General features: G+C 45.4%; 1 protein-coding gene across 1 annotated transcript in view; it reads left to right on the top strand.

Annotated features, from left to right (window-relative positions):
* Window positions 1-27,397, top strand: part of POR (cytochrome p450 oxidoreductase) — a 141,708-nt gene that overhangs the window by 51,973 nt on the left and 62,338 nt on the right. Inside the window, exon 2 of the mRNA XM_082244640.1 lies at window positions 1,858-2,059. Within this exon, the coding sequence (XP_082100766.1) occupies window positions 1,872-2,059 (188 nt within the window). The 5' untranslated portion in view covers window positions 1,858-1,871. The remainder of the gene's footprint in view (window positions 1-1,857; window positions 2,060-27,397) is intronic.

The raw sequence follows: 27,397 nt of genomic DNA on the forward strand, positions 1-27,397 counted from the left end.
ATATGTATAATGTTTGGGGCTGTCACTTGGAATGCAAGTTTTTGCTTTCTTACAAAACCTAAAACAAAATATATTGCACTCCAGTAATGCTGTGGAAAAAAAACGCATAAATGTAAATCCAATTATGAAAAAAAACCCCTCAAACAAGTGAAAATAATGCTCAAATCATGTGCATAATTTAAACTTCTGTAATTAAAAAAAAAAGTAAAGCTCACATTCCAAGTTAAAAGTAATAATCCTTCATAAATTGCAAAACAATGTGAGATAAAGTTTCATAAGGCCAGAACCCCAATGAAGTTGACCCATTGCGTAATGTGCGGTTGGACCATAGAAAGCTGTGGGTGAAACAGTGGTGGGAGTGCACTCCAGCAGCAGGATATAAAAGATTTCTATCTCTCACACTAGCCAGCGTGAGTAGTGAGCAGCTTTTCTCCACTTTACTTCCTGAAGATGAACCTTTTTAGGCTCGGTTCACACTATGGTGACACGACTCCTTACTACTTCGGGGGCGACTTGTGCATTACCATGCACCACGACTTCGGAGCGAGTTGCATGGACTTCACATAATGGAAGTCTATGCAAGTCGCTCCGAGGTCGCCCCGAAGTAGTACAGGACCCTTTTTCTAAGTCTGAGCGACTATTAGAACGGGTCCTGTAGCAGTCAATGGACCGTGAGGGAGCGCGACTTGTCAGGCTGACAAGTCGCGCTAGTGTGGACCGGCTCTTATACAGTGAGTGTGTTTGTTTTTAATAAAGATAAAGTGGTTTTTAAAACGGAGAGCACTATGTATTTCTTTTTTGTCTCTTGAGCATATTGTATGGGTGTATCTTGAGGCCCCATTCACACTTCGGGTAGCGGGAACTTGCATTCCAGTTGGCAATTTTGCATGAGTGATTTTTCACTCTATCCCATGTGCCACGGATAAAGCAGCCTGTTCGCTTCAATGGGCTTCCTTATGCACATTTGTAGCCCAAAATAAGCTGCTTCTCCTTTTTTGGTGACAAGCTTAATGTGATTTTTTTTTTTTTTTTTAAGGCGTCTTTTGCCATGTGAATTGATCGCATGACAATCGTGACAAAATCTCAATGTTTGGGGTGCCATTTAGAATGAATGGCATCCAAACGTCCGTCACGTGTTTTGCAGTGATTGCCACACAATTTGGGATTGCTGGCAGAATTCAAATCTCTCAAGTGTGAAAGGGGCCTTCTACTAACACATCAACAGTGAAAGTGAGCCTGTTTACCAATGGTAGCTAATCTCCGCTGTATTGAAGAGAACCTGCTCTATAGACTTTTTATAATTTTAAGTTCCAATGATTAAGATGAGTGTGTCCACAGGAGATGGTGATTGTGTTATGGAACGTACCTGCTGCAAAGTTAGGATTGCTAGGTGTTTTGGGGGTTATTGGAAGCGTAGAACAATTCTGGTGTTGCCTGCACAGTGAAGTCATTCAGGGATCCTGTTACTTCATGAAGAACACATACTTTTGTGTGACTTTCTTTTGAACACCAAACAAAAACCTGCTGTAAACTCTAGACTAGTGCAGTATCTGTGCGTATTTTCCAAATGCAATGAAAGTTCTCCAGGCTCTTCTTTTGATCTCTCAACCTTTTCAAAGGTTGGAAGTGTCAGGGTTAAACATTTGTGTGTGTTTTTTTTTTTTTCCCCCCCTTTTAGTTGCGTCAGAGTGCAAGGACAAAATCTTGCATGCTAGTATGCATGTACAAATGCTCTGAAAGGCATCGCCTATTGGCGGTCTAAACCTTAATTTCTGTTTCTATTGACCCATGAGCCAAAATTGTTGAACTTGTTTTCTGACATCTTTTTTTTTTTTTTTTTTTGCTTCTTTCTTTCAGTGTCCAAAATAAATATGGGTGAATCCTGTGCTAACCAAGATGTGTGCCATGCAGAGGAGGTGGACCACTCTGCTGAGGAAACCATGTTTAGTGTGGCAGATATGTTTCTTTTCTCACTCATTGTTGGCTTGTTGACCTACTGGTTCTTCTTCCGCAAGAAGAAAGAGGAGACTGTTGAATTCACCAAAATTCAACCTACAGTGTAAGTGAATTTTAAACTTTTTTTATTATTAATTTTGTTTGGCAATTCAAGTTGCTGACTACAAATGCTTACTAGGCAAAGTACCTTTCTTTTAAAATGCAAGCTTGTTCAGGTAAAGGCCAAAAATCTGAGTTATCATAAACATGAAAATAATGAAACCTAATGCATGCGATGCAGTGAGCTACGAGTTAACACAATGGTGCATATTAAATGTACCGTGACATTATTTAGGTGATGGAAAAAGAAAAAAAGTTCCACAATTCAAAAAGTCCAAACTGATATTAAAACGTGAATCTTCAATAAGTGATCCAAGTGAATATTGAATGACAGTGTGAATATATCAACCACCACCGACATCAAGGAGGCTTACCGAAACAAATAGACCCAGTTTTGCATACGCCTATTGGGTCAACAGAAGTAGTGGTGTATATATACCTAGTAGGAAGGGCTGAAGGTAGTTGAAATCTTTCACCCCGCTTTCCATTCTGCTCTCCACACACCTGAATACTCCACTTCCACCATCAATGGAAACAGCTCAGTAAGGGGTCCACCGAGTCACAAAAAGACATGGATAAAGTTTTCTCCAGTTGAGCTCAATCCGTGCATAATCCAGAGGAAAAAGACAAAAGACCTCCACATAGTGTAAAACTATACAGTAAGGGATTTATTAAAGATTATGAACATTTACAATTGAGTAGATTAAAAAAAAAAAAAAAAAAAAAAGCTTTCAATCAAGTTTTTCTGTAGACCACATGGAACGCAATGGCATAAATGGAGCTCGACCCATACACGTTTCGTCTAACAAGACATCATTAGATGGGTGTAAATTCTCAAGTATGTATTGGTTTTGCATATTTTTCACCAAGACAGCACTCTATAATAAAAGTGTTTTGATGTAACCCCCCCCCCCCCCCATCTGAATCACTTTCCAGACATCCACTGAAAACATTGCCCTTTTAATAGTCATTACCTTTTTGTAAAAACTTGTCTTAGTTTATTAGTAGATCTTGAGATGTAACTCAAACTACACTATATTACCAAAAGCCTGCTTGCCTTTAGACGCACATGAACTTTAATGGCATCCCAGTCTTCGTCCATAGGGTTCAATATTGAATTGGCTCACCCTGTGCAGCTATAACAGCTTTAACTCTGCTTGCAAGGTTGTCCACAAGGTTTAGGAGTGTGTCTGTCTGGGAATGTTTGACCATTCTTCCAGAAGCACATTTGTGAGGTCAGGCACTGATGAGGAGCCTAGCTCGCAGTCTCCACTCTAATTCGTCCCAAAGGTGTTCTGTCAGGTTGAGATCAGGACTCTGTGCAGACCAGTCAAGTTCCTCCACCCAAACTTGTTTATCCATGTCTTTATGGACTTTTTTCATGCACTGGTGTGCAGTCATGTTGGAACAGGAAGGAGCCACTCCTAAACTGTTCCCAGAAAGTTGGGAGCATGAAATTGTCCAAAATGTCTTGGTATGCTGATGGATGGGTGGAGGAACTTAACTGGCCTGCACAGAGTCCTGACCTCAACCCGATTTGAACACCTTTGGGATAAATTAGAGCGGATACTGCAAACCAGGCCTTCTCATCCAACATCAGTGCCTGACCTCACAAATGCGCTTCTGGAAGAATGGTTAAACATTCCCATAGACACACTCCTAAACCTTGTGGACAGCCTTCCCAGAAGAGTTGAGGCTGTTATATCTGCAAAGGGTGGGCAAACTTCATATTGAACCCAACAGACTAAGAATGGGATGCCGTTAACCGCTTTCTGACTGTATACTGTGTATATATACATGGTGTGTATATATACATGGTGGAAAGGCAGCTCTCCTGTGCAGAATTGCATATCTGTACGTGATTCGGCACTTCTGGGTCTGGGGCATGCCGCTCGTTCCTTAGAGAAGCAGAATGGCGGTCTGCCTATATAAAACAATGACGATCGCTGTTCTGTAAGAAGGATCGGTAGTGATTCTGTGTTTCTGCTAAGCAGGAACATGGATCTTTTACCTTCTCACAGTACAAGCACATCCCCCAAATTTAGTAAGCCTTCCCTAGGAACACATTTAACCCTTTGACTCTGATAACACCTTCCCTTCCAGTGTCATTAGTACAGTGGCAGTTCATATTTTTAGCACTGATCACTGTATTGGTGTCACTGGTTCCCCAAAAAAGTGTCACTTAGTTCATAATTTGTCCGCTGTAATGTCGCAGTCGCGATCGCGGCCATTACCAGTCGTAAAATAAATAAATTAAAAATTCCATAAATATATCCCATAGTTTGTAGACGCTATCAATTTTGCACAAAGCAATCAATATAGTTACATAGGTTGAAAAAAGACACAAGTTCATCTAGTTCAACCAATTAAAAAAAAAAAAAAAAAAAAAAAAAAAACACTATCTTATATATACACAGACGCATACCCACAGTTGATCAAGAGGAAGGCAAAAAAAATCCCAGCAACGCTACAGCAAATTTGCTACAGCAGGGGAAAAAATTCCTTCCTGATCCACCGAGAGGCAATCAACTTTTTCCTGGATCAACCTAGAAATGTTAGTGCCCAGTTATATTATGTACACCCAGGAAAGAATCCAGGCCTTTTTTAAAGGAATCTAGTGAGCTAGCCAGAACCACCTCTGGAGGGAGTCTATTCCACATTTTCACAGCTCTTACAGTGAAGAAACCTTTTCGTATTTGGAGACGAAATCTATTTTCCTCTAGATGTAAAGAGTTCCCCCTTGTCCTCTGTGATGACCCTAAAGTGAATAACTCCAAGTTCACTATATGGATCCCTTATCAAATCCTCCTTTAATTTCCTCTTCTCAAGAGAGAATAAATTCAGTTCCTCTAATCTTTCCTCATAGCTTCATGCCTCTTATCAGTTTAGTTGCTCTTCTCTGCACTTTCTCCAGTTCCCTGATATCCTTTTTAAAAACTGGTGCCCAAAACTGAACTGCATATATAGGCTTATTGGGATATTTTTTTTACCAAAAATATGTAGCAGAATACATTGTGACCTAAATGGATAAAGAAATTTTATTTATTCATTTTTTTTACATGGTTAGCAAATGCCAAAAGAAAGCTTGATTTGTGGGGAAAAAAAAGTACATACATTTTATTTAGGTACAGTGCAATTGTCAGTTAAAGTAACACAAGTGTCGCATCGCAAGCGATGGGCCTGGTCATGAAGAGGGGGGTTAACCTTCCGGAGCTGAAATGGTTAAAGTTTGCGTGCGTGTAAAGGCAGGCATCCCAATTCTTTTGATCATTTAATGTATATGAAGGTCTCACCAATGTGGCAGTAACTAAACAGATCCTCTAGGTGTCCTCATAGGTTGAAAAGAAACTTGTACATAAAGCTTGATTTCACCAAGTTGCAAAATGTTTAGTAAAACCTCCTGTGTTTTATTTTTTTATTTATTTTTCTTAGCCATAAAACAATGTAAATTACAGTATGAATAGAAAATGTTGCGTTTCAGTAATTATACTGTAGAATTCCAAATACTGGAAATGTAGTAATAAATTATATTAGACAAGTTTCTGTCAGATCTATTTCCATGAATATGTATACTATGTTATCAGATTAGGGGGTTGCAAGACTCCTCCATAACCGTATAGGAAAGAAGGATGATTCTGGTAAGTCTCAGAAGAATAAAGAGAGTGAAGAACAATGTTTGCCACACAGCCATAGATCAGAGCATATCTGTGACTAAGGAATACTGAAATGAATACAAAAGGCAATGCTTATATACCCTCCAAACACAAAACAAATTGCCCACAACAATGTGGTTTAAAGCTGGATTTCAGGAATTCTGTAACTTTGCAAAAAGTGCAGGCACACGTTGAGTTAAATTCAATTGGGTGCATGTCCCCTGCCTGTTACCTGTATGTGACCAGTTTGATGCACTCCTGATTGACAAACTTCAGCTCTGAGGGGAAAGAAGCACACACACAGCAGCTATGCCCTCCCCTCTGCTGCCCATCCACAGAAGCCTTTTGTATTTTTAAATTACTTTGCAATACAAAGGCTTCTGTGAATGGACTGAAGGAGGGAAAGGGGCCGGTATACCAGTTCCAACTACTTTGCTCTTGAGGGAACTAAGGCCACAGTGAGCAGCATAAGAGCTCCGGAAGTTATCCAATGTGAATAATAGAGAAGTCTATGAGACGGCAGGCACGGTATGCCTGCAGTTTTTACAAAGTAGCAGAATTTCTGGTATTCAGCTTTACATCAGTCCAAAATTATTAATCCGTGATGTCGAACACCACCATTACAGAATATAAACCCTTAGTGAAAAGGGATATCCTGATGTGTCTTCCTGCTCCCCCCCCCCCCTCATAAATTAACCCACACAACCAGCAATGTGCAAGTGCAGGTCCCACCTTCAGTGGTAAAATACAGTTTGAATTAAAACTGCATAAAACATTAGAACTTGGACAAGCTTCAGTGAAACCATTTGGGGCTTTTCACATGACCTGTACAGGGCTGCTTAAAGTGTTTGTAAGCCTAAAAAAATAAACATTGCTCTGGTTGGTTAAGTTGTTTAAGTGTGATTTATCATGTCTGTATTAAATCTCTCTCTGCCAATGTTCTGTTTTATCTAGTTGATCCATTTCAGCTTGTGCCCCTCCTACTGAGAGTAAATTGACCACACTAGCATGGCTGCCAATCCATGTTAGCATGGTCCTTTTACATCTTGCCTCATGCAAGAGCACAGCGTGCCTGTATCTTCTGTAGTTACTGCAATGTAGAAACACTGTTAAAGCGGTGTACTTTAAAATGCCTCTTCTTGTGCATGCACCCTCATCACTTCTCTATTCAACTGAATTTTGACTTTTGCACTAACACATGCATTTTGCACAGTGTTTGTTAATGCAGCTTTTGAAGGTGATGAAGTGTTTTTTTTAGCAAACTGGAATTCTAGCATTTTCTCACAAACACATTGCAGTTCTGAATACCAGGCAGATGCATTGGCTTAGATGATGGAGGTGCCAATTGTGGCTGGGAGAATGCAAGGCTCATGGTTTATGGACCCAAGTAAAGATTACATAGTTATGAGTTAGTCAAGGTATGCCCCTGACTTGGCAGCAATAACTGCCAGGGCCACCAGGTCAGGAAGAGAGTATAGGTTCAGAGTGAAGGCCCACTCCCTGTGCCAGCTAGGTATAGGCTAACCTGAAGTAACGAGCTGCAAGATGGGTAAGTTATTGATACCTAACGTAATGGGAGTGGCTGGTCATCCTGAAATCTGTCTTTTCACCTAGCTGTTAATCACTAAGGTCCCATTCACAACTCATCGTTTTGTAGCTTGAAGCTCCAAAACGCTGGAGGAGAAATAAATCAAATATTCTCTATGGAGATGGTTCACATATCCATTCCAAGTCGCCTGCAGCTCAGAAATGTTCTGGAGCTTTTTCTGTAGCTCGAATCGGGCAGATTTGAGGGTTTTGGTGCATTTTTATTCCTGTAGAAACTCATCATTTGCGCCTTTTTGTGCGCATTTGCGAGATTTTCTGCTCAAATGAAATTTTTTTTAAAAATAGTAATATTATATGAATAAATGTAAAATACAGAAATTACAAAAAATCATCCTAAATAAAATTAATATGTAATAATATATAAATAATTAATCCCTAACCATAAAAACAATTATAGAATTATTAATGATAAAAAATACATACCCAACCCCCAAGAAATAATTACTATTACTAACATAATTTATTTATTTTGTGTTAGGGTGTTTAGCTATTTATTATTTTATTTTTTTAAGGTTTAGAGGTTTAAGTTAGGGGTTAATAATTGTATTTATTACGTAGTAATTGTATTTATGATTTTTATTTATTTGTGTATTTTACATTTATTCATTTTTTAGTAGTATTACCCGAATAAAAAAAAAAATATTAACCTCCCAGCTCCTACTCCTAACCTAACCTTAACTATAACCCCCCTACCCTAATGAAAAAATAAATAAATACATTAATAATAATAAAAAAAATAAAAGCTAAGGGAAAATCTGAAATTCCTAGCAACAAATGATGCAACAGATGATCGTTTTTCTTGGCTAATAAAAAATGGCAAAGCTCAAAAAAACGCTGTATAAAAATCGCAAGTTGCGCATAAAAACAAATGGAAAAAGGCTTGACGCTACGCTCAGGTGTGAATGCAGCCTAATTCTACAAATAATGGATCAGCTGCTGCTTGCTTTCATCTATAGACTAAGTAAAAATAAACGGTGATTATTCTGTTCATCACACTGGCGCTACTAGTCCTTTTTCACAGTGAGATCAACTGTCACACAAAAACCTAAAATTGTATTAATGTGTATTGCAAACTATTTCAGATTGTGCCACTGCCTGACTAATAGATGCAGTGTTGCAGAATGGTGGAATTTTAGCCACGTGCAGTTTCTAAGTTGTAATCCGGTGATGGCAATCTCCAGCTCTAGAGCCAACACTCTTGTCCTCATCCACCCAGGAATAGCTTCCATAGTCAGTTAAGAGGATTGCAAACCGTGTTTAAAATTATTCTAATTTTTTTTTTTTTTTTAAATAACTAACCTCTTATACCCCCCCCCCCCCCTTCCCCAGCAAACCTGGAGTTAAGAGTTTTTTTATTTTCTGTTTTTTACTTAATGCAGAGAAATACAACCGATCAGTACCAATCACTCACTGTGTTCATTCAGAAAAGGAAGGGGCCAGTAAATTACATATTTACCTGACCATTCCCTAGCTCTCCATTCTGAATTGATCAGCGGGAGGGAGAGGAGGAGAAGACGGTTTTCAGCTGCTGCAGTAGGAAAATACAGGGGATCAGTTCCAGTAAATGCCACCCCCTGCTCCTTTCCAGGTCCTGGGGTTCGGCAAAGAAGGGATGTGATGTACCCATCACCTGCCTGCGATCGACTCTCAGCTAGCACTTTATATTTGTTTCAGTGTCTCTCATTGTGAATAAGTTCACCTTTTGGAAAAATTTGTTTTCTCTTACGTCCTCCGACAGTCGCCGCCTCCTCTAAGTCATCACAATTGGGTATTGTCCACCTATCCATAGGAATAGCTAGGCATATAGACTTAGTCAAAAGACAAAAGGCATTAGCATGTACACACCCATGGGGGCTGTCCCATCTGGTCAATACCCCCCCTGCATCACCACTCCCAACTCAGTTTTAGTTTGCCTAGCATCAGGAATAGTTCAGGCTACCTTGTGCTGGGGCTTCAGTCTCAGCCTTCCTAAATCTTTTGTTTGATTTTCTTTTAAAATGTCAGTTTTTTCTCTCACTTTACTAGCTGTTTATTTTGTCCGCTTTAGTGTTAGTTTATTCTTCGGATGAAGATGGATCATGCGGTGCTGGGATTCGGACTGGCCGCCCTGGTTCTCCAGGGCACAGAGGGTCAGATGGACCCCCAGCCCGCCATCGAGCGTTCAGCCATGGTTCGCCCTGGCATTAAGAACGACCCATCCCTGTTCGATGCAGGGATGCAGCCGTGAGGTGGCTACCTCACAGGACTCGTCTGCAGTGCTGCAGCGTCATGTCCCTGGCTCACGGCACTCCCTGTCAGGAGAGGACAGAGGTTTATCCATGCATGGAGGCTCCCCACGCCATCAGGTACAGGTAAGTACTTTCTGTGTGGGGCCTCTACCTGGGGTGGCAGTCTGTGTTGCTGTGTGTCCCCATGTCTGTGCCTGTGTGACTCCCTGTGCGATTCCTGCGGGGTTCGCTGTGTGCAGATCATGTATGTTTGCCGGGGGTCCCTGTCCCTGTGTCACCTTAGGTGCATGTTTAGGGGTACAGACGTGAGTGTGGTGCGGCGACCGCTAGGGGGTATGTTCGCGCGGTCCGCCATGTTTTTTACTGCACATGGATGTGGCCCCTCTGGGGCGAGTATACAGATCGTTTTGGCGCCCTCCGCCGCCATTTTGTGGGCGGTAGAACGATCGGTTCGGCCGCATGTCGGCGGCCATCTTGGTGTAGCCTCCAATGCATTTCCTATAGGCAGCCATTTTCCCTGAGGTCTGGCTTATAGCCAGCCCCTTCCAGCAGCATTTCCTTTTCCTCTCAGGCAGCAAGGACACAGGTAGCAACGATCTGCGGGCTCTGCAGTGTATCTCTCTGTCTTCTACTGTATACTGCTTCTGGCTCAGTTTTCTTTCTCCTTTTGGGGGTCTTCATAGCTGTTACAGTAGCGGTGGGCTGCGCACTCCGCAGCGCTATGTAAGGGGACAGTACACTATTTTTTTGCACTGTATTTTTTCTTGTCTTGAGCCATGGATTCTCAGGAAAGCAAGTTTCCTCCAGCTTTAGTGGGGGGCCCCAGTTCTCCTGTGGCTCCGCTGCGACCTGATCTGGCTGCTGTGGTTGCGACTTTAGTGGCAAATATGGAAATGCTGATGTCTGAATGGGCTGCGAGAAAACGGCCCAGGCTGTCTCTCTCTTCTCACTCAGATGGGGATATGGCTGCTGCGAGCGTGCCCTTTTCAGGGTCCCGCTCATCCCTGGACCCCCCCCGGGGTCTGAGGGGGAGGCTGAAATTGAGGGTGTTGACACCTCCTCCCCAGGGTCACCTGAAGAATGGGCGACCATGGATGAGTTGATTGTTTCTTTGAAGGAAACCTTGCATTTAGAGGATGAGCCCAATCCTCCGGGCGTTGTGTCCTCTTTTGGGACGCACAGGACCCACAAGTCTGCGCAGGTTTTTCCCTGCCCAGCTGAATTTCATTACACTGTTAATGAAATGTGGCGCACGTTAAAACGTCCATTCGTGGTGCCTAGTCGGTTCAAATTGCTTTATCCTTTTGCGCCGGCTACGGAATCGCGATGGTTTTCCAGGATCCCACGGACCGGCGGTTGGAGTCTCTAGCCCGCCATTCCTATACGGTGGCAGGTTCATTGCTCAAACCCGTTTTCGCGTCCGTTATGGTGGCTCAGGCGGTAGCTGATTGGATCAAGGTGCTTCGAAGCAACCTAGTGTCTGATGACGTGCCGCCTGCCCGACTGGAAATGGTGGACCAGATCCACCAAGGAGTCATGTATTTGTGTGATGCAGCCTTAAATGAGGACCCCTTGGTGGCTCGCCTCTCGAGTGTCGCGGTGCTTAACCGGCGACTGATATGGCTGAAGAGCTGGTCGGCCGACCAGTCCTCACGGAAAACAGTTGCTGATTTTCCCTATGCTGGCTCTCGCCTTTTTGGCGAGGCGTTGGATACCCTGGTGAAAGGAGTCATGAGGGGCAAGAGCACTATGCTGCCCCAGAACCCGAAAAACAAGTCTTTCCGAGGCAAGCGGGGTTCTGCGCCTAGATTCAATCAGGGGTCCTTTCGTGCCTTTCGGAACCAATCCAAGGGCAAGCCCTTCAAGGCCCAGAGCAACCAGAAGAAGCCCTGGGCGGGTAAGCAGAAGGCTGGCAATGCCGGCTCGGCGGGACAATCCGCCTCTGCCTGAAGGGGCGCCCTCACCCATTTCAGGGGTGGGGGGACGTTTGCGCGGTTTCCTCCAACCTTGGCTGCTCCGGATATCGGACAGGTGGGTCCAGGAAATCGTTCGATCAGGATACAAGATCGAATTCCTTTCCAGGCCGGCGGACAGATTCTTTCCCTCCAATCTCCATCTGCTTCCGGGACGTCTGCAGGATTTGCATCGGGCGGTGCAGGACCTGCTTGCTCAGGGAGTGGATTGTCCCGGTGCCTCATCGGGACAGGTTTCGGGGGTTTTATTCGAATCTGTTCACTGTGCCCAGGAAGGAGGGCAAAGTGCGTCCTATTCTTGACCTGAAAGCGCTGAACCGCTTTGTGCGTGTTTGAAAGTTTCGAATGGAGTCTCTCCGTTCGGTTGTGGCCTCCTTGAGTCCGGGAGAATTCCTGGCTTCGATAGATCTGAAGGATGCGTACCTGCACATCCCGTTTTCGAGGGTCATCAGCGGTACCTTTGGTTTGCTATCGCAGAGGACCACTACCAGTTTGTGGCGTTACCTTTTGGTCTCGCTTCGGCACCAAGGGTGTTTACCAAGGTGTTGGCACCCGTCCTGGGCCTGCTACGGGCCCAGGGCATTGCGGTCCTGGGGTACCTGGACGATCTGCTGAGATCGAGGGCCAGCCAGGACCTTGTGCGCGATCTGTCCATCACGGTACAGACGCTCCAGGAGTTCGGATGGACCATCAACGTTCAGAAATCAGCGTTGTCTCCGTCGCTTCGCCTTCCTTACCTGGGAATGGTTCTGGACTCTGCTCAGGCAAAGGTGTTCTTGCCGGAGGACAAGCTCCGGACTTTGCGGGACGAACTCGGGTCCCTCAGGGACAATCCGTCCTCGTCACTCAGGACCTGCATGCGGGGCCTGGGGCTGATGGTGTTGGCCTTCGAGGCGATTCCCTTTGCCCAGTTCCACACGCGGGCTCTCCAGACGGAGATCCTGGCCAGGTGGGACAGACTTCCTCAGTCCTTGGATCTGGATGTCTCCTTGAGTCGCCAGACCAGATTGGCTCTTCTGTGGTGGATCCAGTCCCCGGCGGTGGCGGAAGGCAAGTCCTTCCGCCCGGTGGTGTGGACAGTGGTTACCACGGACGCCAGCCTGTCGGGCTGGGGTGGAGTCCTGGGCAACCTGTCTGCCCAGGGCACTTGGTCGGAGGAGGAATCCTCCCTCCCGAAAAATGTGCTGGAACTACGAGCGATAAAACTCTGTCTCTTCCAGTGGTCGGACCGTCTCCAGGGCCTGCCTGTTCGCGTACAGACGGACAATCCTACCGCGGTGGCTTACATCAACCACCAGGGGGGCACCGGGAGTGCTCGAGCGGCCCGGGCGGTGACCGATATTCTGTCTTGGGCCAAAACTCATGTCCCGGCGATCTCGGCAGCTCACATTCCGGGTGTGGAAAATTGGCAGGCCGACTATCTGAGCCGCCAGACCCTGGACCAGGGGGAATGGTCCCTTCACCCGGAGGTTTTTCAGATGCTGTGTGCGAAATGGGGATCCCCAGATGTGGATCTGTTCGCATCCCGGCTAAACCGAAAGGTGGAAAGCTTCGTGGCAAGACCGCGCGATCCGTTGTCGGACGCCTCGGATGCATTGGTGGCCCCTTGGCATCATTCTCGTCTGATGTACGCCTTTCCTCCGATTCAGTTGCTATCCCGGTTCCTTCACAGATTGGCCTCGGAACCGCACATGGTGATTCTGGTGGCACCGGACTGGCCTCGCCGGTCCTGGTACGCCGACGTTGTTCACCTGGCAGTGGCGCCTTCGTGGCGTCTGCCTCTGCGGGAAGATCTTCTGTCTCAAGGTCTGATCTTCCATCCTGCTTTACAGTCGCTGGCTTTAACGGCCTGGCTGTTGAGACCCAGGCTTTCCTCCAGTCTGGATTGGATCAGCGCCTGGCGCTGGCCACAATAAAGGGCCAGGTGTCAGCACTGGCGGTCCTTTTCCAACGCCCTGTGGCGTCTCATTCTTTGGTGCGCACATTCATTCAAGGTGTGCGACATTTGGCTCCTCCCAGGAAGGAGCCTTTACCTCCATGGGACTTGAACTTGGTTCTGTCCGCATTACAGCGTGCTCCCTTTGAAAATATCAGGGAGATATCGTTGCCTCTGCTGTCGAAGAAGGTTGCTTTTCTTGTGGCGATCACTTTGGCTCGCAGTGCGTCGGAGCTGGCGGCGTTGTCTTGCCGCTCCCCTTACTTGATAATTCACAGGGATAAGGTGGTTTTGCGACCACCCCCATCCTTCCTTCCCAAGGTGATCTCTGATTATCACCTTTAATGAGGACATTGTCCTGCTTTCGCTTTGTACGAAGCCTAAACATCCAAAGGAGATTGCCTTGCATTCCTTGGATGTTGTCAGGGCGATCAGGGTTTACCTGTCGTCTACGGAGTCCTTTCGGAAGACTCTTTGTCCTTCCTGCGGGACCTCGGAAGGGCATGGCTGCGTCCGCAGCGACTATTGCCGAATGGATCAGACAGACCATTGAACAGGCTTACGCCTTGAAGGAACGGGTTCCGCCCTTCCCTGTTAAGGCGCACTCTACCAGGTCTTTGAGTACTTCCTGGGCCTATTGGCATCGGGCCTCGGTGGCCCAGGTGTGCAAGGCGGCGACTTGGTCGTCGGTGCACACCTTTTCCAAGTTCTACAAAGTAGACATTCTGGCATCAGCTGATGCTTCTTTTGGCCGCAAAGTTCTCAGTGCGGCTGTGCCATGATGGACCCTTGATTTTTTTTTCTCTGGGTCCCTGGCTGTTGGCATTTGCTTTCCTGGGCTGTTGCTCCTGTTGAGCTTTGTTTTTTTGCTGTTGCCCAGTTGGTTCTTACAGCGCATGTAAGATTCCTTTCTCTGATGTGGGTACTGCGTTGCCTTTTCTACGGTTGCGTCTCCTCCTACCCCTCATGTCTATACTGCTTTGGGACTACCCAATTGTGATGACTTAGAGGAGGCGGCGACTGTCGGAGGATGTAAGAGAAAACTGAATTTTTGTAAAATCTTACCTGTAAAATTCCTTTCTCTGAGTCCTCCGACAGTCGCCGCCCCCGCCCCTCTTTTTGGGGTTCTTATTACCTACTGCTATGCTACCAAACTGAGTTGGGAGTGGTGATGCAGGTGGGGTATTGACCAGATGGGACAGCCCCGTGGGTGTGTACATGCTAATGCCTTTTGTCTTTTGACTAAGTCTATATGCCTAGCTATTCCTACGGATAGGTGGACAATACCCAATTGTGATGACTTAGAGGAGGCGGCGACTGTCGGAGGACTCAGAGAAAGGAATTTTACAGGTAAGATTTTACAAAAATTCCGTTTTTTTTTTTTTTTTTTTTGCAGGTAAAAAAAAAGGTTTCCTTTTTAAATAGTGTTGCACTAGCAAATGCATAAATTCTAATATCAACTTGGAGTCCAGTGAAAATTTCAAACTCAGTCCACAGTAAATACAAACTCTTACAGCCCATTCACACTTGGACCGCGACTTGGTCAGCCTGACAAGTCGCGTCCCATGGTGTAGTACAGGAACAGTTCCAATAGGAGCAACACAAGTCGTTCCGACTTAGAAAAAGGGTCCTGTACTACTTCGGGGCGACCTGGAGCGACTTGCATAGACATTAATTTTATGAAGTCCGTGCAAGTCGCGCTGCACGCGACTTCACAGGTCGCCCCGAAGTCGGATCCGACCTAGTGTGAACGGAGTTTAAAATACTAAATATGCACCAGCCACCTTGTACAAATAAAGCAGCTTACCAAACATTTAGACCCCACATCTCAAGAGGTCTAACAGTGCTTTAGAATGATAGATCCTGCCTGGATGGATGGCTCCCTCTGTTGGATGTGCCTCATGCCTGTCACACTTCAGAATGGCATGCCCCACACAGCCACTGGGTTACTTCACATAAACTTACCTCAGCAATAGGGTTGAGCGGACACCTAGATGTCCGTGTTCGACGGGTTCGGCCGAACTTTAAAAAAAAGTCCGGGTCCGTGTCCCGGACTTTTACCGAACTTTTCCCGGACACCGAACCCCATTGAAGTCAATGGGGACCCGAACTTTAAGGCACTAAAATGGCTCTAAAACACCAAAGGAAAGGGCTAGAGTGCTGCAAATGGCAGCAAAACGTAATTAAGAGCATGGCAAGTGCTCTGCAAACAAATGTGGATAGGGAAATAACTTAAAACAACAAAAAAAAACAGAAAAATAAAACAATGTTCTTCTTCATCTCTGAAGGACGAGGCCCATATGGAGTAGGAGGGAGGTTGAGGTGGTGGTGGATGTGGCGGTGACATAGGCGTGCGCACAGGGTGTGCTGGGTGTGCCTGGGCACACCCTAATCACCTAGGGCACATAGCATTGCCAGTGAGGAGATGGGAAAGATCTCCCTGGGACCTGCTCTGCTCTATTTCTCCTTGCCTACAGGTACATGGCCCCGATACATTACTCTCCCTGCTGGCAAACACATGCATGTGTATTTCAACTTTGGGGTGCACACCTTAATGCAATAGGCTGCGCACACCTATGGGCGGTGTAGGTGGAAGCGGCGGTGGAGGAGGACCAGGGCCGGATTAACAGCATCATGGGCTTGGTGCTGAGGATTTTGAAGGGCCTTAGGGCCGTGCCTTGCCATGCACCCAGAGGAGGAAGGGTGCAGCCATGCATGCCTAATTCAACATGGGATGCTGTCTCTGAAGCCCATAAACACATCCATGCATCGCCAACTGTCCCTCCTTGTCCGGCCTTCACGCTGTGTGGGGAGGTTCTGAGGGTGCTGCCTGGGGAAGCGAGCATAGAAGCCAGACTTCTGTGTTTACAAGTGACAGAAGAGCGGTAACAGTGAATATGGCCAACCCGGGGCCTATATAAAAGGTAGGGGCCTGGAGCTGCAGCTCCAATAGACCCTACATTAATCTGGCCCTGACGAGGAGGACGAGGTAGCCAACACTGCTTCTTTTCACAAATTTTAAATGAGGGTACACCCCAAAAGAGTGAGAGCAAAAATGGAACAATGGGTGGGTAAGGTCGGTATCCATTGCTATTCTGCATAAGGTACGGAAAAGTCCCGTGGGATCCATGCCTGGTTCATTTTAATGAACGTGAGCTTGTCCACATTGTCTCTGGACAGGCGGCTGCGCTTGTCTGTTATAACGCCCCCAGCCGTGCTAAATACCCGTTCAGATAATACACTGGCTGCAGGGCACGCCAGCACCTCCAAGGCGTAAAGGGCAAGCTCAGGCCATGTGCCCAATTTGGAGACCCAGAAGTTGAAGGGGGCAGACCCGTCATTCACTACATGTAGGCGTGTGCACACATACTGCTCCACCATGTTGGTAAAATGCTGCCTCCTGCTAAGACGTTCCATCTGAGCTGCTGGTGCTGCTGTTTGTTGTGGCGTGCTGACAAAGCTTTTCCACATTTCGGCCATGCTAACCCTGCCTTCTGAGGTGCTGGCGGTGCCCTGGTTGCGTTGGCGACCTCCTCCTCCTCCTCCTCTGCCTTGTGCTTCCACTGTGGCCCCGCTGTCAGATGGGAATGCCAGCAGCATGGCGTCTACCAGCGTGCGCTTGTACTCGCGCATCTTGCGATCGCGCTCCAGTGAGTGAATTAAGGACGGTACGTTGTCCTTGTAACGGGGATCCAGCAGCGTGGCCACCCAGTAATCAGCACAAGTTAGAATGTGGGCAACTCGGCGGTCGTTGTGGAGACACTGCAGCATGTAATCGCTCATGTGTGCCAGGCTGCCCAGAGGCAACGAAAGGCTGTCCTCTGTGGGAGGTGTATGGTCCGTGTCCTCTGTATCCCCCCAGCCACGCACCAGTGATGGCCATGAGCTGGCCTGGGTGCCACCCTGCTGTGAACATGGTTCCATCTCCTCCTCCAGCTCCTCCTCCTCCTCATCCTCCTCATCCTCCAGAACTGTGCCCCTGCTGGACAATTGCGTGTAAGTGTATGTATCTCGCACGTACAGAAACACACTAGGCCCCAATTACTATTGTTTGTACACCTAAAAGGATGGATGAGGAGGAGGAGGAGTATGGAACAGGCAGCACCCTCAAAGCTTCAGAAGTATGAGATGAACCCCAAAAACTTGGAAAGGTGGATCTCACACGTACCGACACAGACTATCCCGCAATTTAATTGATCCCCAAAGGTTTTTATTGAATAGCGGAATAGGAAATATGATCAAAAAATGTGTATGTATCTCACACGTACAGAAGCACACTAGGCCCCAATTACTATTGTTTGTACACCTAAAAGGATGGATGAGGAGGAGGAGGAGTATGGAACAGGCAGCACCCTCAAAGCTTCAGAAGTATGAGATGAACCCCAAAAACTTGGAAAGGTGGATCTCACACGTACCGACACAGACTATCCCGCAATTTAATTGATCCCCAAAGGTTTTTATTGAATAGCGGAATAGGAAATATGATCAAAAAATGTGTATGTATCTCACACGTACAGAAGCACACTAGGCCCCAATTACTATTGTTTGTACACCTAAAAGGATGGATGAGGAGGAGGAGGAGTATGGAACAGGCAGCACCCTCAAAGCTTCAGAAGTATGAGATGAACCCCAAAAACTTGGAAAGGTGGATCTCTCTCACACGTACCGACACAGACTATCCCGCAATTCAATTGATCCTCAAAGGTTTTTATTGAATAGCGGAATAGGAAATATGATCAAAAAAAGTGTATGTATCTCGCACGTACACAACCACACTAGGCCCCAATTACTATTGTTTGTACCCCTAAAAGGCTAGATGAGGAGTAGGGGGAGTATGGAACAGGCAGCACCCTCAAACCTTCAGAAGTATGAGATGAACCCCAACAACTTGGAAAGGTGGATCTCTCTCACACGTACCAACACAGACTATCCCCCAATTTAACTGATCCCCAAAGGTTTTTGATTAAATAGCGGAATAGAAAATATGATCCCAAAAAAGTGTATGTATATCACACGTACACAACCACACTAGGCCCCAATTACTATTGTTTGTACCCCTAAAAGGCTAGGAGTAGGGGGGAGTATGGAACAGGCAGCACCCTCAAACCTTCAGAAGTATGAGATGAACCCCAACAACTTGGAAAGGTGGATCTCTCTCACACGTACCAACACAGACTATCCCCCAATTTAACTGATCCCCAGAGGTTTTTGATTAAATAGCGGAATAGAAAATATGATCCCAAAAAAGTGTATGTATATCACACGTACACAACCACACTAGGCCCCAATTACTATTGTTTGTACCCCTAAAAGGCTAGGAGTAGGGGGGAGTATGGAACAGGCAGCACCCTCAAACCTTCAGAAGTATGAGATGAACCCCAACAACTTGGAAAGGTGGATCTCTCTCACACGTACCAACACAGACTATCCCCCAATTTAACTGATCCCCAGAGGTTTTTGATTAAATAGCGGAATAGAAAATATGATCCCAAAAAAGTGTATGTATATCACACGTACACAACCACACTAGGCCCCAATTACTATTGTTTGTACCCCTAAAAGGCTAGGAGTAGGGGGGAGTATGGAACAGGCAGCACCCTCAAACCTTCAGAAGTATGAGATGAACCCCAACAACTTGGAAAGGTGGATCTCTCTCACACGTACCAACACAGACTATCCCCCAATTTAACTGATCCCCAGAGGTTTTTGATTAAATAGCGGAATAGAAAATATGATCCCAAAAAAGTGTATGTATATCACACGTACACAACCACACTAGGCCCCAATTACTATTGTTTGTACCCCTAAAAGGCTAGGAGTAGGGGGGAGTATGGAACAGGCAGCACCCTCAAACCTTCAGAAGTATGAGATGAACCCCAACAACTTGGAAAGGTGGATCTCTCTCACACGTACCAACACAGACTATCCCCCAATTTAACTGATCCCCAGAGGTTTTTGATTAAATAGCGGAATAGAAAATATGATCCCAAAAAAGTGTATGTATATCACACGTACACAACCACACTAGGCCCCAATTACTATTGTTTGTACCCCTAAAAGGCTAGGAGTAGGGGGAGTATGGAACAGGCAGCACCCTCAAACCTTCAGAAGTATGAGATGAACCCCAACAACTTGGAAAGGTGGATCTCTCTCACACGTACCAACACAGACTATCCCCCAATTTAACTGATCCCCAGAGGTTTTTGATTAAATAGCGGAATAGAAAATATGATCCCAAAAAAGTGTATGTATATCACACGTACACAACCACACTAGGCCCCAATTACTATTGTTTGTACCCCTAAAAGGCTAGGAGTAGGGGGAGTATGGAACAGGCAGCACCCTCAAACCTTTAGAAGTATGAGATGAACCCCAACAACTTGGAAAGGTGGATCTCTCTCACACGTACCAACACAGACTATCCCCCAATTTAACTGATCCCCAGAGGTTTTTGATTAAATAGCGGAATAGAAAATATGATCCCAAAAAAGTGTATGTATATCACACGTACACAACCACACTAGGCCCCAATTACTATTGTTTGTACCCCTAAAAGGCTAGGAGTAGGGGGAGTATGGAACAGGCAGCACCCTCAAACCTTCAGAAGTATGAGATGAACCCCAACAACTTGGAAAGGTGGATCTCTCTCACACGTACCAACACAGACTATCCCCCAATTTAACTGATCCCCAGAGGTTTTTGATTAAATAGCGGAATAGAAAATATGATCCCAAAAAAGTGTATGTATATCACACGTACACAACCACACTAGGCCCCAATTACTATTGTTTGTACCCCTAAAAGGCTAGGAGTAGGGGGAGTATGGAACAGGCAGCACCCTCAAACCTTCAGAAGTATGAGATGAACCCCAACAACTTGGAAAGGTGGATCTCTCTCACACGTACCAACACAGACTATCCCCCAATTTAACTGATCCCCAGAGGTTTTTGATTAAATAGCGGAATAGAAAATATGATCCCAAAAAAGTGTATGTATATCACACGTACACAACCACACTAGGCCCCAATTACTATTGTTTGTACCCCTAAAAGGCTAGGAGTAGGGGGGAGTATGGAACAGGCAGCACCCTCAAACCTTCAGAAGTATGAGATGAACCCCAACAACTTGGAAAGGTGGATCTCTCTCACACGTACCAACACAGACTATCCCCCAATTTAACTGATCCCCAAAGGTTTTTGATTAAATAGCGGAATAGAAAATATGATCCCAAAAAAGTGTATGTATATCACACGTACACAACCACACTAGGCCCCAATTACTATTGTTTGTACCCCTAAAAGGCTAGGAGTAGGGGGAGTATGGAACAGGCAGCACCCTCAAACCTTCAGTATGAGATTGTGTTCACTGTACCCCACAAAGATTGAGTTCACTGCACCCCACAATGATTGTGTTCACTGCACCCCACAAAGATTGTGTTCACTGCACCTCACAAAGATTGTGTTCACTGTACCCCCCAAAGATTGTGTTCACTGCACCCCACAAAGATTCTGTTCACTGTACCCCACAAAGATTGTGTTCACTGCACCCCAAAAAGATTGTGTTCACTGCACCCCAAAAAGGATGTTGTTCACTGCACCCCAAAAAGGATGTTGTTCACTCCACCCCACAAAGATTGTGTTCACTGCACCCCACAAAGATTGTGTTCACTGCACCCCAAAAAGATTGTGTTCACTGCACCCCAAAAATGATTTTGTTCACTGCACCCCAAAAAGGATTTTGTTCACTGCACCCCAAAAAGATTGTGTTCACTGCACCCCACAAAGGATTTTGTTCACTGCACCCCACAAAGGATTTTGTTCACTGCACCCCACAAAGATTGTGTTCACTGCACACCAAAAAGGATTGTGTTCACTGCACCCCAAAAAGATTTTGTTCACTGCACCCCAAAAAGATTGTGTTCACTGCAGCCCAAAAAGATTGTGTTCACTGCAGCCCAAAAAGATTGTGTTCACTGCAGCCCAAAAAGATTGTGTTCACTGCAGCCCAAAAAGATTGTGTTCACTGCAGCCCAAAAAGATTGTGTTCACTGCAGCTCACACACAGAAAAATGGATGTGGATCACTGACACCTGCCTATCTCCAATCCCACACCACACAGCAATATCGATTGTAGTTTGTAGAACACAGTTTCCCTAAAATTCAGCAGACTCTGTCCCTAACAGGATTGAGAAGAGATCGTAGATCAGGATTGAGTGCAGATTCACCCCACCCCCCACACAGCAATATCGATTGTAGTTTGTAGAACACAGTTTCCCTAAAATTCAGCAGACTCTGTCCCTAACAGGATTGAGAAGAGATCGTAGATCAGGATTGAGTGCAGATTCACCCCACCCCCCACACAGCAATATCGATTGTAGTTTGTAGAACACAGTTTCCCTAAAATTCAGCAGACTCTGTCCCTAACAGGATTGAGAAGAGATCGTAGATCAGGATTGAGTGCAGATTCACCCCACCCCCCACACAGCAATATCGATTGTAGTTTGTAGAAGACACTGACCCTATATAATTCAGCAGACTCTATCCCTAAAATGCCTACAACTCGCCCTGCCTAAACACTCCGACCTGTCCCTCAATTCTATCCGGACACAAATGGTTTTTTCCTGCCTATCTTTCCCTAATCAGCAGCCAGCACGTTGATGTGTGCTCTGTCCCTGAATCTAAGCAGCATAATGACGCCGCTGCGGCTGCCTCGAACTTATAAAGACTTGGTCACATGCTTCAGACGGCCAATCACAGCTACTGAGACATTTGCAGGCATGGCTGGGATGGCTTAAGGCACACCAGTTAAACGATTGTTGATTGGCTGTTGAAAGCCCGCCATGAAAAGAGCGCCAAAGCATGCAAAACCCGGAAATAAAACGACCGAACACGGATTTTTACCCGAACATACAGTAAAGTGTCCGTGTCCGTGTTCGGGTACAAAAAATCCAATTATTCGGTACGAACACGAATAATACAGTCCGTGTTCGCTCAACACTACTCAGCAACAGTAACACATGCCTGAAAGAAGCAAGAACTAACATCGTAAACTACAGTTAAAAAAAAATTGGGTACTCCCATAATTAAAGCAATATCAACACAGCTGCCGGCTCCCAGATGGATCTGATGACTTTACTGCTAAGCTCTCTGTTTCATCTGACAGGACGTTTTATATATTAAATCTATATATTTTAAAACCTAAACCTTTTTAAAATGTAATACAACATGGACAAGCCAATAGGGCAGTGTACAGTGGGAGGTAGGTTTTTTATTATTTTTCTTACAGTTTTTTAGGAGCCCTGTTGAGGGGCTTTGGTGAAATATCAGACCCCTGATGTCTCACTTTTGAGACCGAGGACAGAGATTCCCCACTCCCTCAGCTGTACTGGACAGTGAATGAATAGTCGGCGCTCTCTGCTGAGCGGCTTCCTGTTCATTCACAAATTGAAGCATAGTGTAAACTATTCACTATGCTTCCGTTATGAATGGACACAGAAGCAATCGGTACCGATCACTCACTGTGTTTATTCAAGAAAGAAAGGGGCCCGTAAATTTTTTTTACTGTCCCCTCTCCCCCCCCCCCCCTCTCCATCTTGAAATGGGGGGGAGAATCTGCGCCACGCGGGATGATTGCACCCCATGTGCAGGCCTATGGGTATATACGTCTCCTGTCCCCATTATAGACTCCTGAAACAGCAGATTGCATCCATTGTCAAAGATCCTTCATTGCCCAGAATTTCTATACTGAGTATCAATTTTAGGTCACCCAGATTAGAACAGAGAGTACATGAAAATTGTGCCTAGAGAACAGTTTGGGGGGAGGGGGGGGGCGGTAAACTTGCCAATCAGGCTGCATTCACATCTTTGCTTTAAAGGAATGCGCGACACGCTTGTGGTGCCAATAAATGTTGATGGGACCCCCAAACGCGGCCAGCAGAAGTTTTTCATGTGGTAAAAAAAAATGTTTGAAAAAATAAGGGAGCTTCTTTGGCCTGTTTGTTGTACATAGGGCGGCCTATTCAAGCGAATAGGCTGCCTTATGTGCTTCTTGCAAATACGTACAAAAAAGCGCGTTCATGTGATGGCTTCAGCTTGGTCCCCTACCCATGGGAGAACTCCTTCTAACATGCGTCACCCAGTAGGGGCTTTATCGTAGAGCAAAAAATATCAGGAAATGGTAGTGTAGCGTGGCAGATGTTTGTAACTCACAAGATTGGCTATAGAGTGTTAGAAGTCCCTAGGCAGTTAGAGCAGTAAACTTCTGTGTATGGAACTGTTGCCTAGAGCTCCTCTTCCTATTTTTTTTTCTTTATTTTTTATTTCATATGCTGCCACTGTAATGCCAAATATTGGTTCATGTCAGTCACAAAGGCATGCAGCTACCAAACTATGGGAAATTTTGTAGAAGGGGGAAGCTACAGGTGAGACGTCGGAGGTGACGAAAATTGTAGTTATTTCTACATAGAGCCAAATCCCCACTTGACAAATGACTAACAGCAGTAATTGGCAAAATATATATTTTTTTTAAAGCACATCTCCAGCCAAGAAGGGTTTCTTTTTTTTTTTTTTTTTTTTTTATCGGTTTTAGGTTCACTTTTAAGACGAGAATCAGTCACAAATGCTAGAACCTGAATTTTTAGGCCCCTTTCACACGGGCGATCCGATCCGCCTGTCAGTTTTTCAGGTGGACCTGATCGGACGCTCCATGCATCCCTATGGAGCGGCGGATGTCAGGGGTGACATGTCTGCTGACACCCGCTGCTCTCCAATCTGTGAAATCCAGAACGGATGGAAGTCCTATTTTCCGGAACGGATGGAAGTCCTATTTTCCATCCGTCTGGAGGATTGGATCGGATGGGAACGGGACAGGCGGTTTTTTCTCATCTGATCTCCCCATAGAGGACAGCGGGGATCTGACTGCTCCGTCTCCGCACACAGAGCGGATCAATTCCCCGATGAGCAGAATGGACTCTGTCGGGCGCACCGCCCGTGTGAAAGGGGCCTTAGTCTTAAAACAATTAACTAAAGACCGTTACTTGTCTGCCTAAACTTATGATAATACATTTTGTAACATGATGGAACCCGAGGATCTTAACCCTAGAAAAAAAGAAAATTAATTTGGAAGCTACAAATACTGTAGCTGTTGACGTTTTTTAATAAAAGGAGACTTACCTGTCCAGGGATCCAGCTCCGTCCTTTCCTAGGTCAGTTTTTCACTGCTCTTTGGGTCCCTGGCACTGGCATGTTTACTGTGGCTTGCAAATGTGTATGTGCAAGCCACACTATGCTTGTGAATTGACCCACAGCCATTTGGGACCTGTGATGTGTCTCAGAAGGCTGTGGGTAAAGAGAAAAAAGTGGTAGCATGTACCTGTCAAAACCCAAGCATTCGCTCTCCAGAAAAAAAAATGTATGTACCAATTTTAGAGGAGGACCTAAAGCAGAACGTCCGCTTTTGGGTAAAGTTCCACTTTAAAACTATAAACTACTAAAAGTCTATATATTGGGTACTGTTATGGTTATTTAGGAATCGAAGATGGGGTGGCTGGGGTTTTACCACTTTAATACCAAGCACTTTTATCCTCTTCCTGCCCAGGCCAATTTTCAGCACTACCACACTTTGAAGGACAAGTGTGCGGTCTTGCAACACTGTACCCAAACTACATTTTTTTTCGTTCTGTTCACACCACTAGAGCTTTCTTTTGGTGCTATTTAATCAGTGCTGGGCTTTTTATTTTTTGCTAAATAAATAAAAGACAGAACATTTTGAAAAAGCAAACAAACCACTCTCATCTATGCCTTTTAAGGACCTTGTTTGTGCACTGGTTCAAATTATTTGGTGGAGGGGGGATTATGGTGTAGGGTTGGTCTTGGCCCCTTGGTTCTAGTGAAGGGAACTCTTAAGGCATCAGCATAAGACATTTTGGACAATTTCATGCCCCCATCTTTGTGGGAACAGTTTGGGGATGGCCCCTTCCTGATCCAACGTGACTGCGCACCAGTGCACAAAGCAAGGTCAGCCTTCCCAAAAAGTTAAAGTGGTTATATTGACCGCAACGTTTTGAGTGCGGCAGTGGTCTAAAGAGACGTGCTATTTTTCTCTGTCTTAGTCATGGGGTTTATTTCATTTTTTTCTGGGTTAGCTCCTGTTGAGCTTTACTTACCCTGTTGGTTCGGTTCAGTTCAGTTTTTTTTCTCTGACCTGGGTGCTGCGTTGCCTATTTTAAGGTTGCGTCTTCCCACCCCTCACATCTACACTGCTTTGGGACATCCCAATTGTGAAGACTGTATGAATGGGCGGCGACTGTCAGAGGACGTAAGAGAAAATAGAATTTTTGTAAAATCTCACCGTAAAATTCTTTTCTCTGAGTCCTCTGACAGCCGTCCCCGCCCGACGGTTTTTCATGGACTGCTTGCTACATAACTGGATTAGAGTGTTACTGGCTGGAGGATATTGGCCAGAGGGACGGCCCCCTCTGGGTGTGTCTATATGTTAATGTTTGTTGTATTAACAAAATTACTGCCTAGCTTGCTCCTGTGGAGAAGGCCAATACCCAATCGTGAAGACTGTATGAATGGGCGGCGACTGTGAGAGGACTCAAAAATTCTATTTTTATACATGCCAGTATTTTGTTGGCTTTGCTTGTAGCAGCTTGGCATTGCATGCCATTGCTGAGCTTGTCATCTACAAGGACCACTAGGTCCTTTTCCATCTCGGATTCCCCCAAAGTTTCCCCCTCTGGTGAGTAACCATATCGTACACAATGAATGGATGAAAAGAAGCCACCCATTGTTTACAATTGTCATGTGATCTGCTGTGATTGATCAGCGGGCTGGTACACTGATAAATCAATGGCTGTATCTGCTAGATATTGTCGGTGGCGCGATTTGGGAGGACACCATATCGTGCCCGGCCATTAATTTACTATAGGCTGGGCAGCAACTGGTTAAAGGCTGACTCCACCTTTTGCAAAAAAATGAATGTACATTTATTTTGCAAATGAGCCTGCAAAGCATTACAACCCAGCATTTTGCCACGCTGGTGGAATTTCAGGTTTTTACAGATTACTGTAGATCAGTGATGGCGAACCTTGGCACCCCAGATATTTTGGAACTACATTTTCCATGATGCATCATGCACTCGGCACTGTAGTTGAGCATCATGGGAAATGTAGTTCCAAAACATCTGGGTTGCCAAGGTTTGCCATCACTGCTTTAGATCCTCGTCTGTCCAAAGTACAGATTTTTCAGTTAGAGAGTTGGGGGGACGTGCTGATGGACTGTGAGTGCTGTGATTACTGCACTTGTGTTCCCAATGAGAACTAGAAGTCTGTCTGTCATGGTGGCAAATGGGTGTTCTATTTATTCAGATCAGTAAATGATATGACTGTGCAGGCAGGGCTATGCACAGCACATGAAATTCAAATCTGACAGCCTCTGTGGGGGTGTAGGACCCCCATTTGCAGATGGGGGTGTGTGTGGCTTTTTAAGGGGGGGGGGGGTCCCCTTGGCACCATGTTGCGTATTGCACCCTAAATATGAGTGTAACAGACCAAACCCACCTTTTTTAACTTTTAGCTACAAGTTTCTTTAAGAATCTTCGTAAAGTTTTTTTTTTTTTTTTTTTTTTTGCACATGTGTAATAGGCATGTCTACACAGTTTTTAAGAAATGTTTTTTGCATAAGCACAATTGTGACTTTTTTTTTTTTTAACCACCAGCATACTTGTATTACAGAGACACATGTTTGAAGATCTTTTGTTGGCTTTCCTGCTGAGCAAAACTACAGCAATATGTTTGTTTAAGGGATTCCTTCTGGGTAAGGAGGCCCATCAGGGAAGGCTCAGATGTGAACTTTTGAGCAGAATAGGATAACTGCCTAACAAAAGGCAACTCGTTTTACGGGATGTGGGAAAACTAAGATCTGTGGTTAAGAATCCAGGTGC

Source organism: Pelophylax lessonae, assembly GCF_965119305.1.
Source record: "Pelophylax lessonae genome assembly, chromosome: 2".
In the NCBI taxonomy this organism is placed as follows: Eukaryota; Metazoa; Chordata; class Amphibia; order Anura; family Ranidae; genus Pelophylax; species Pelophylax lessonae.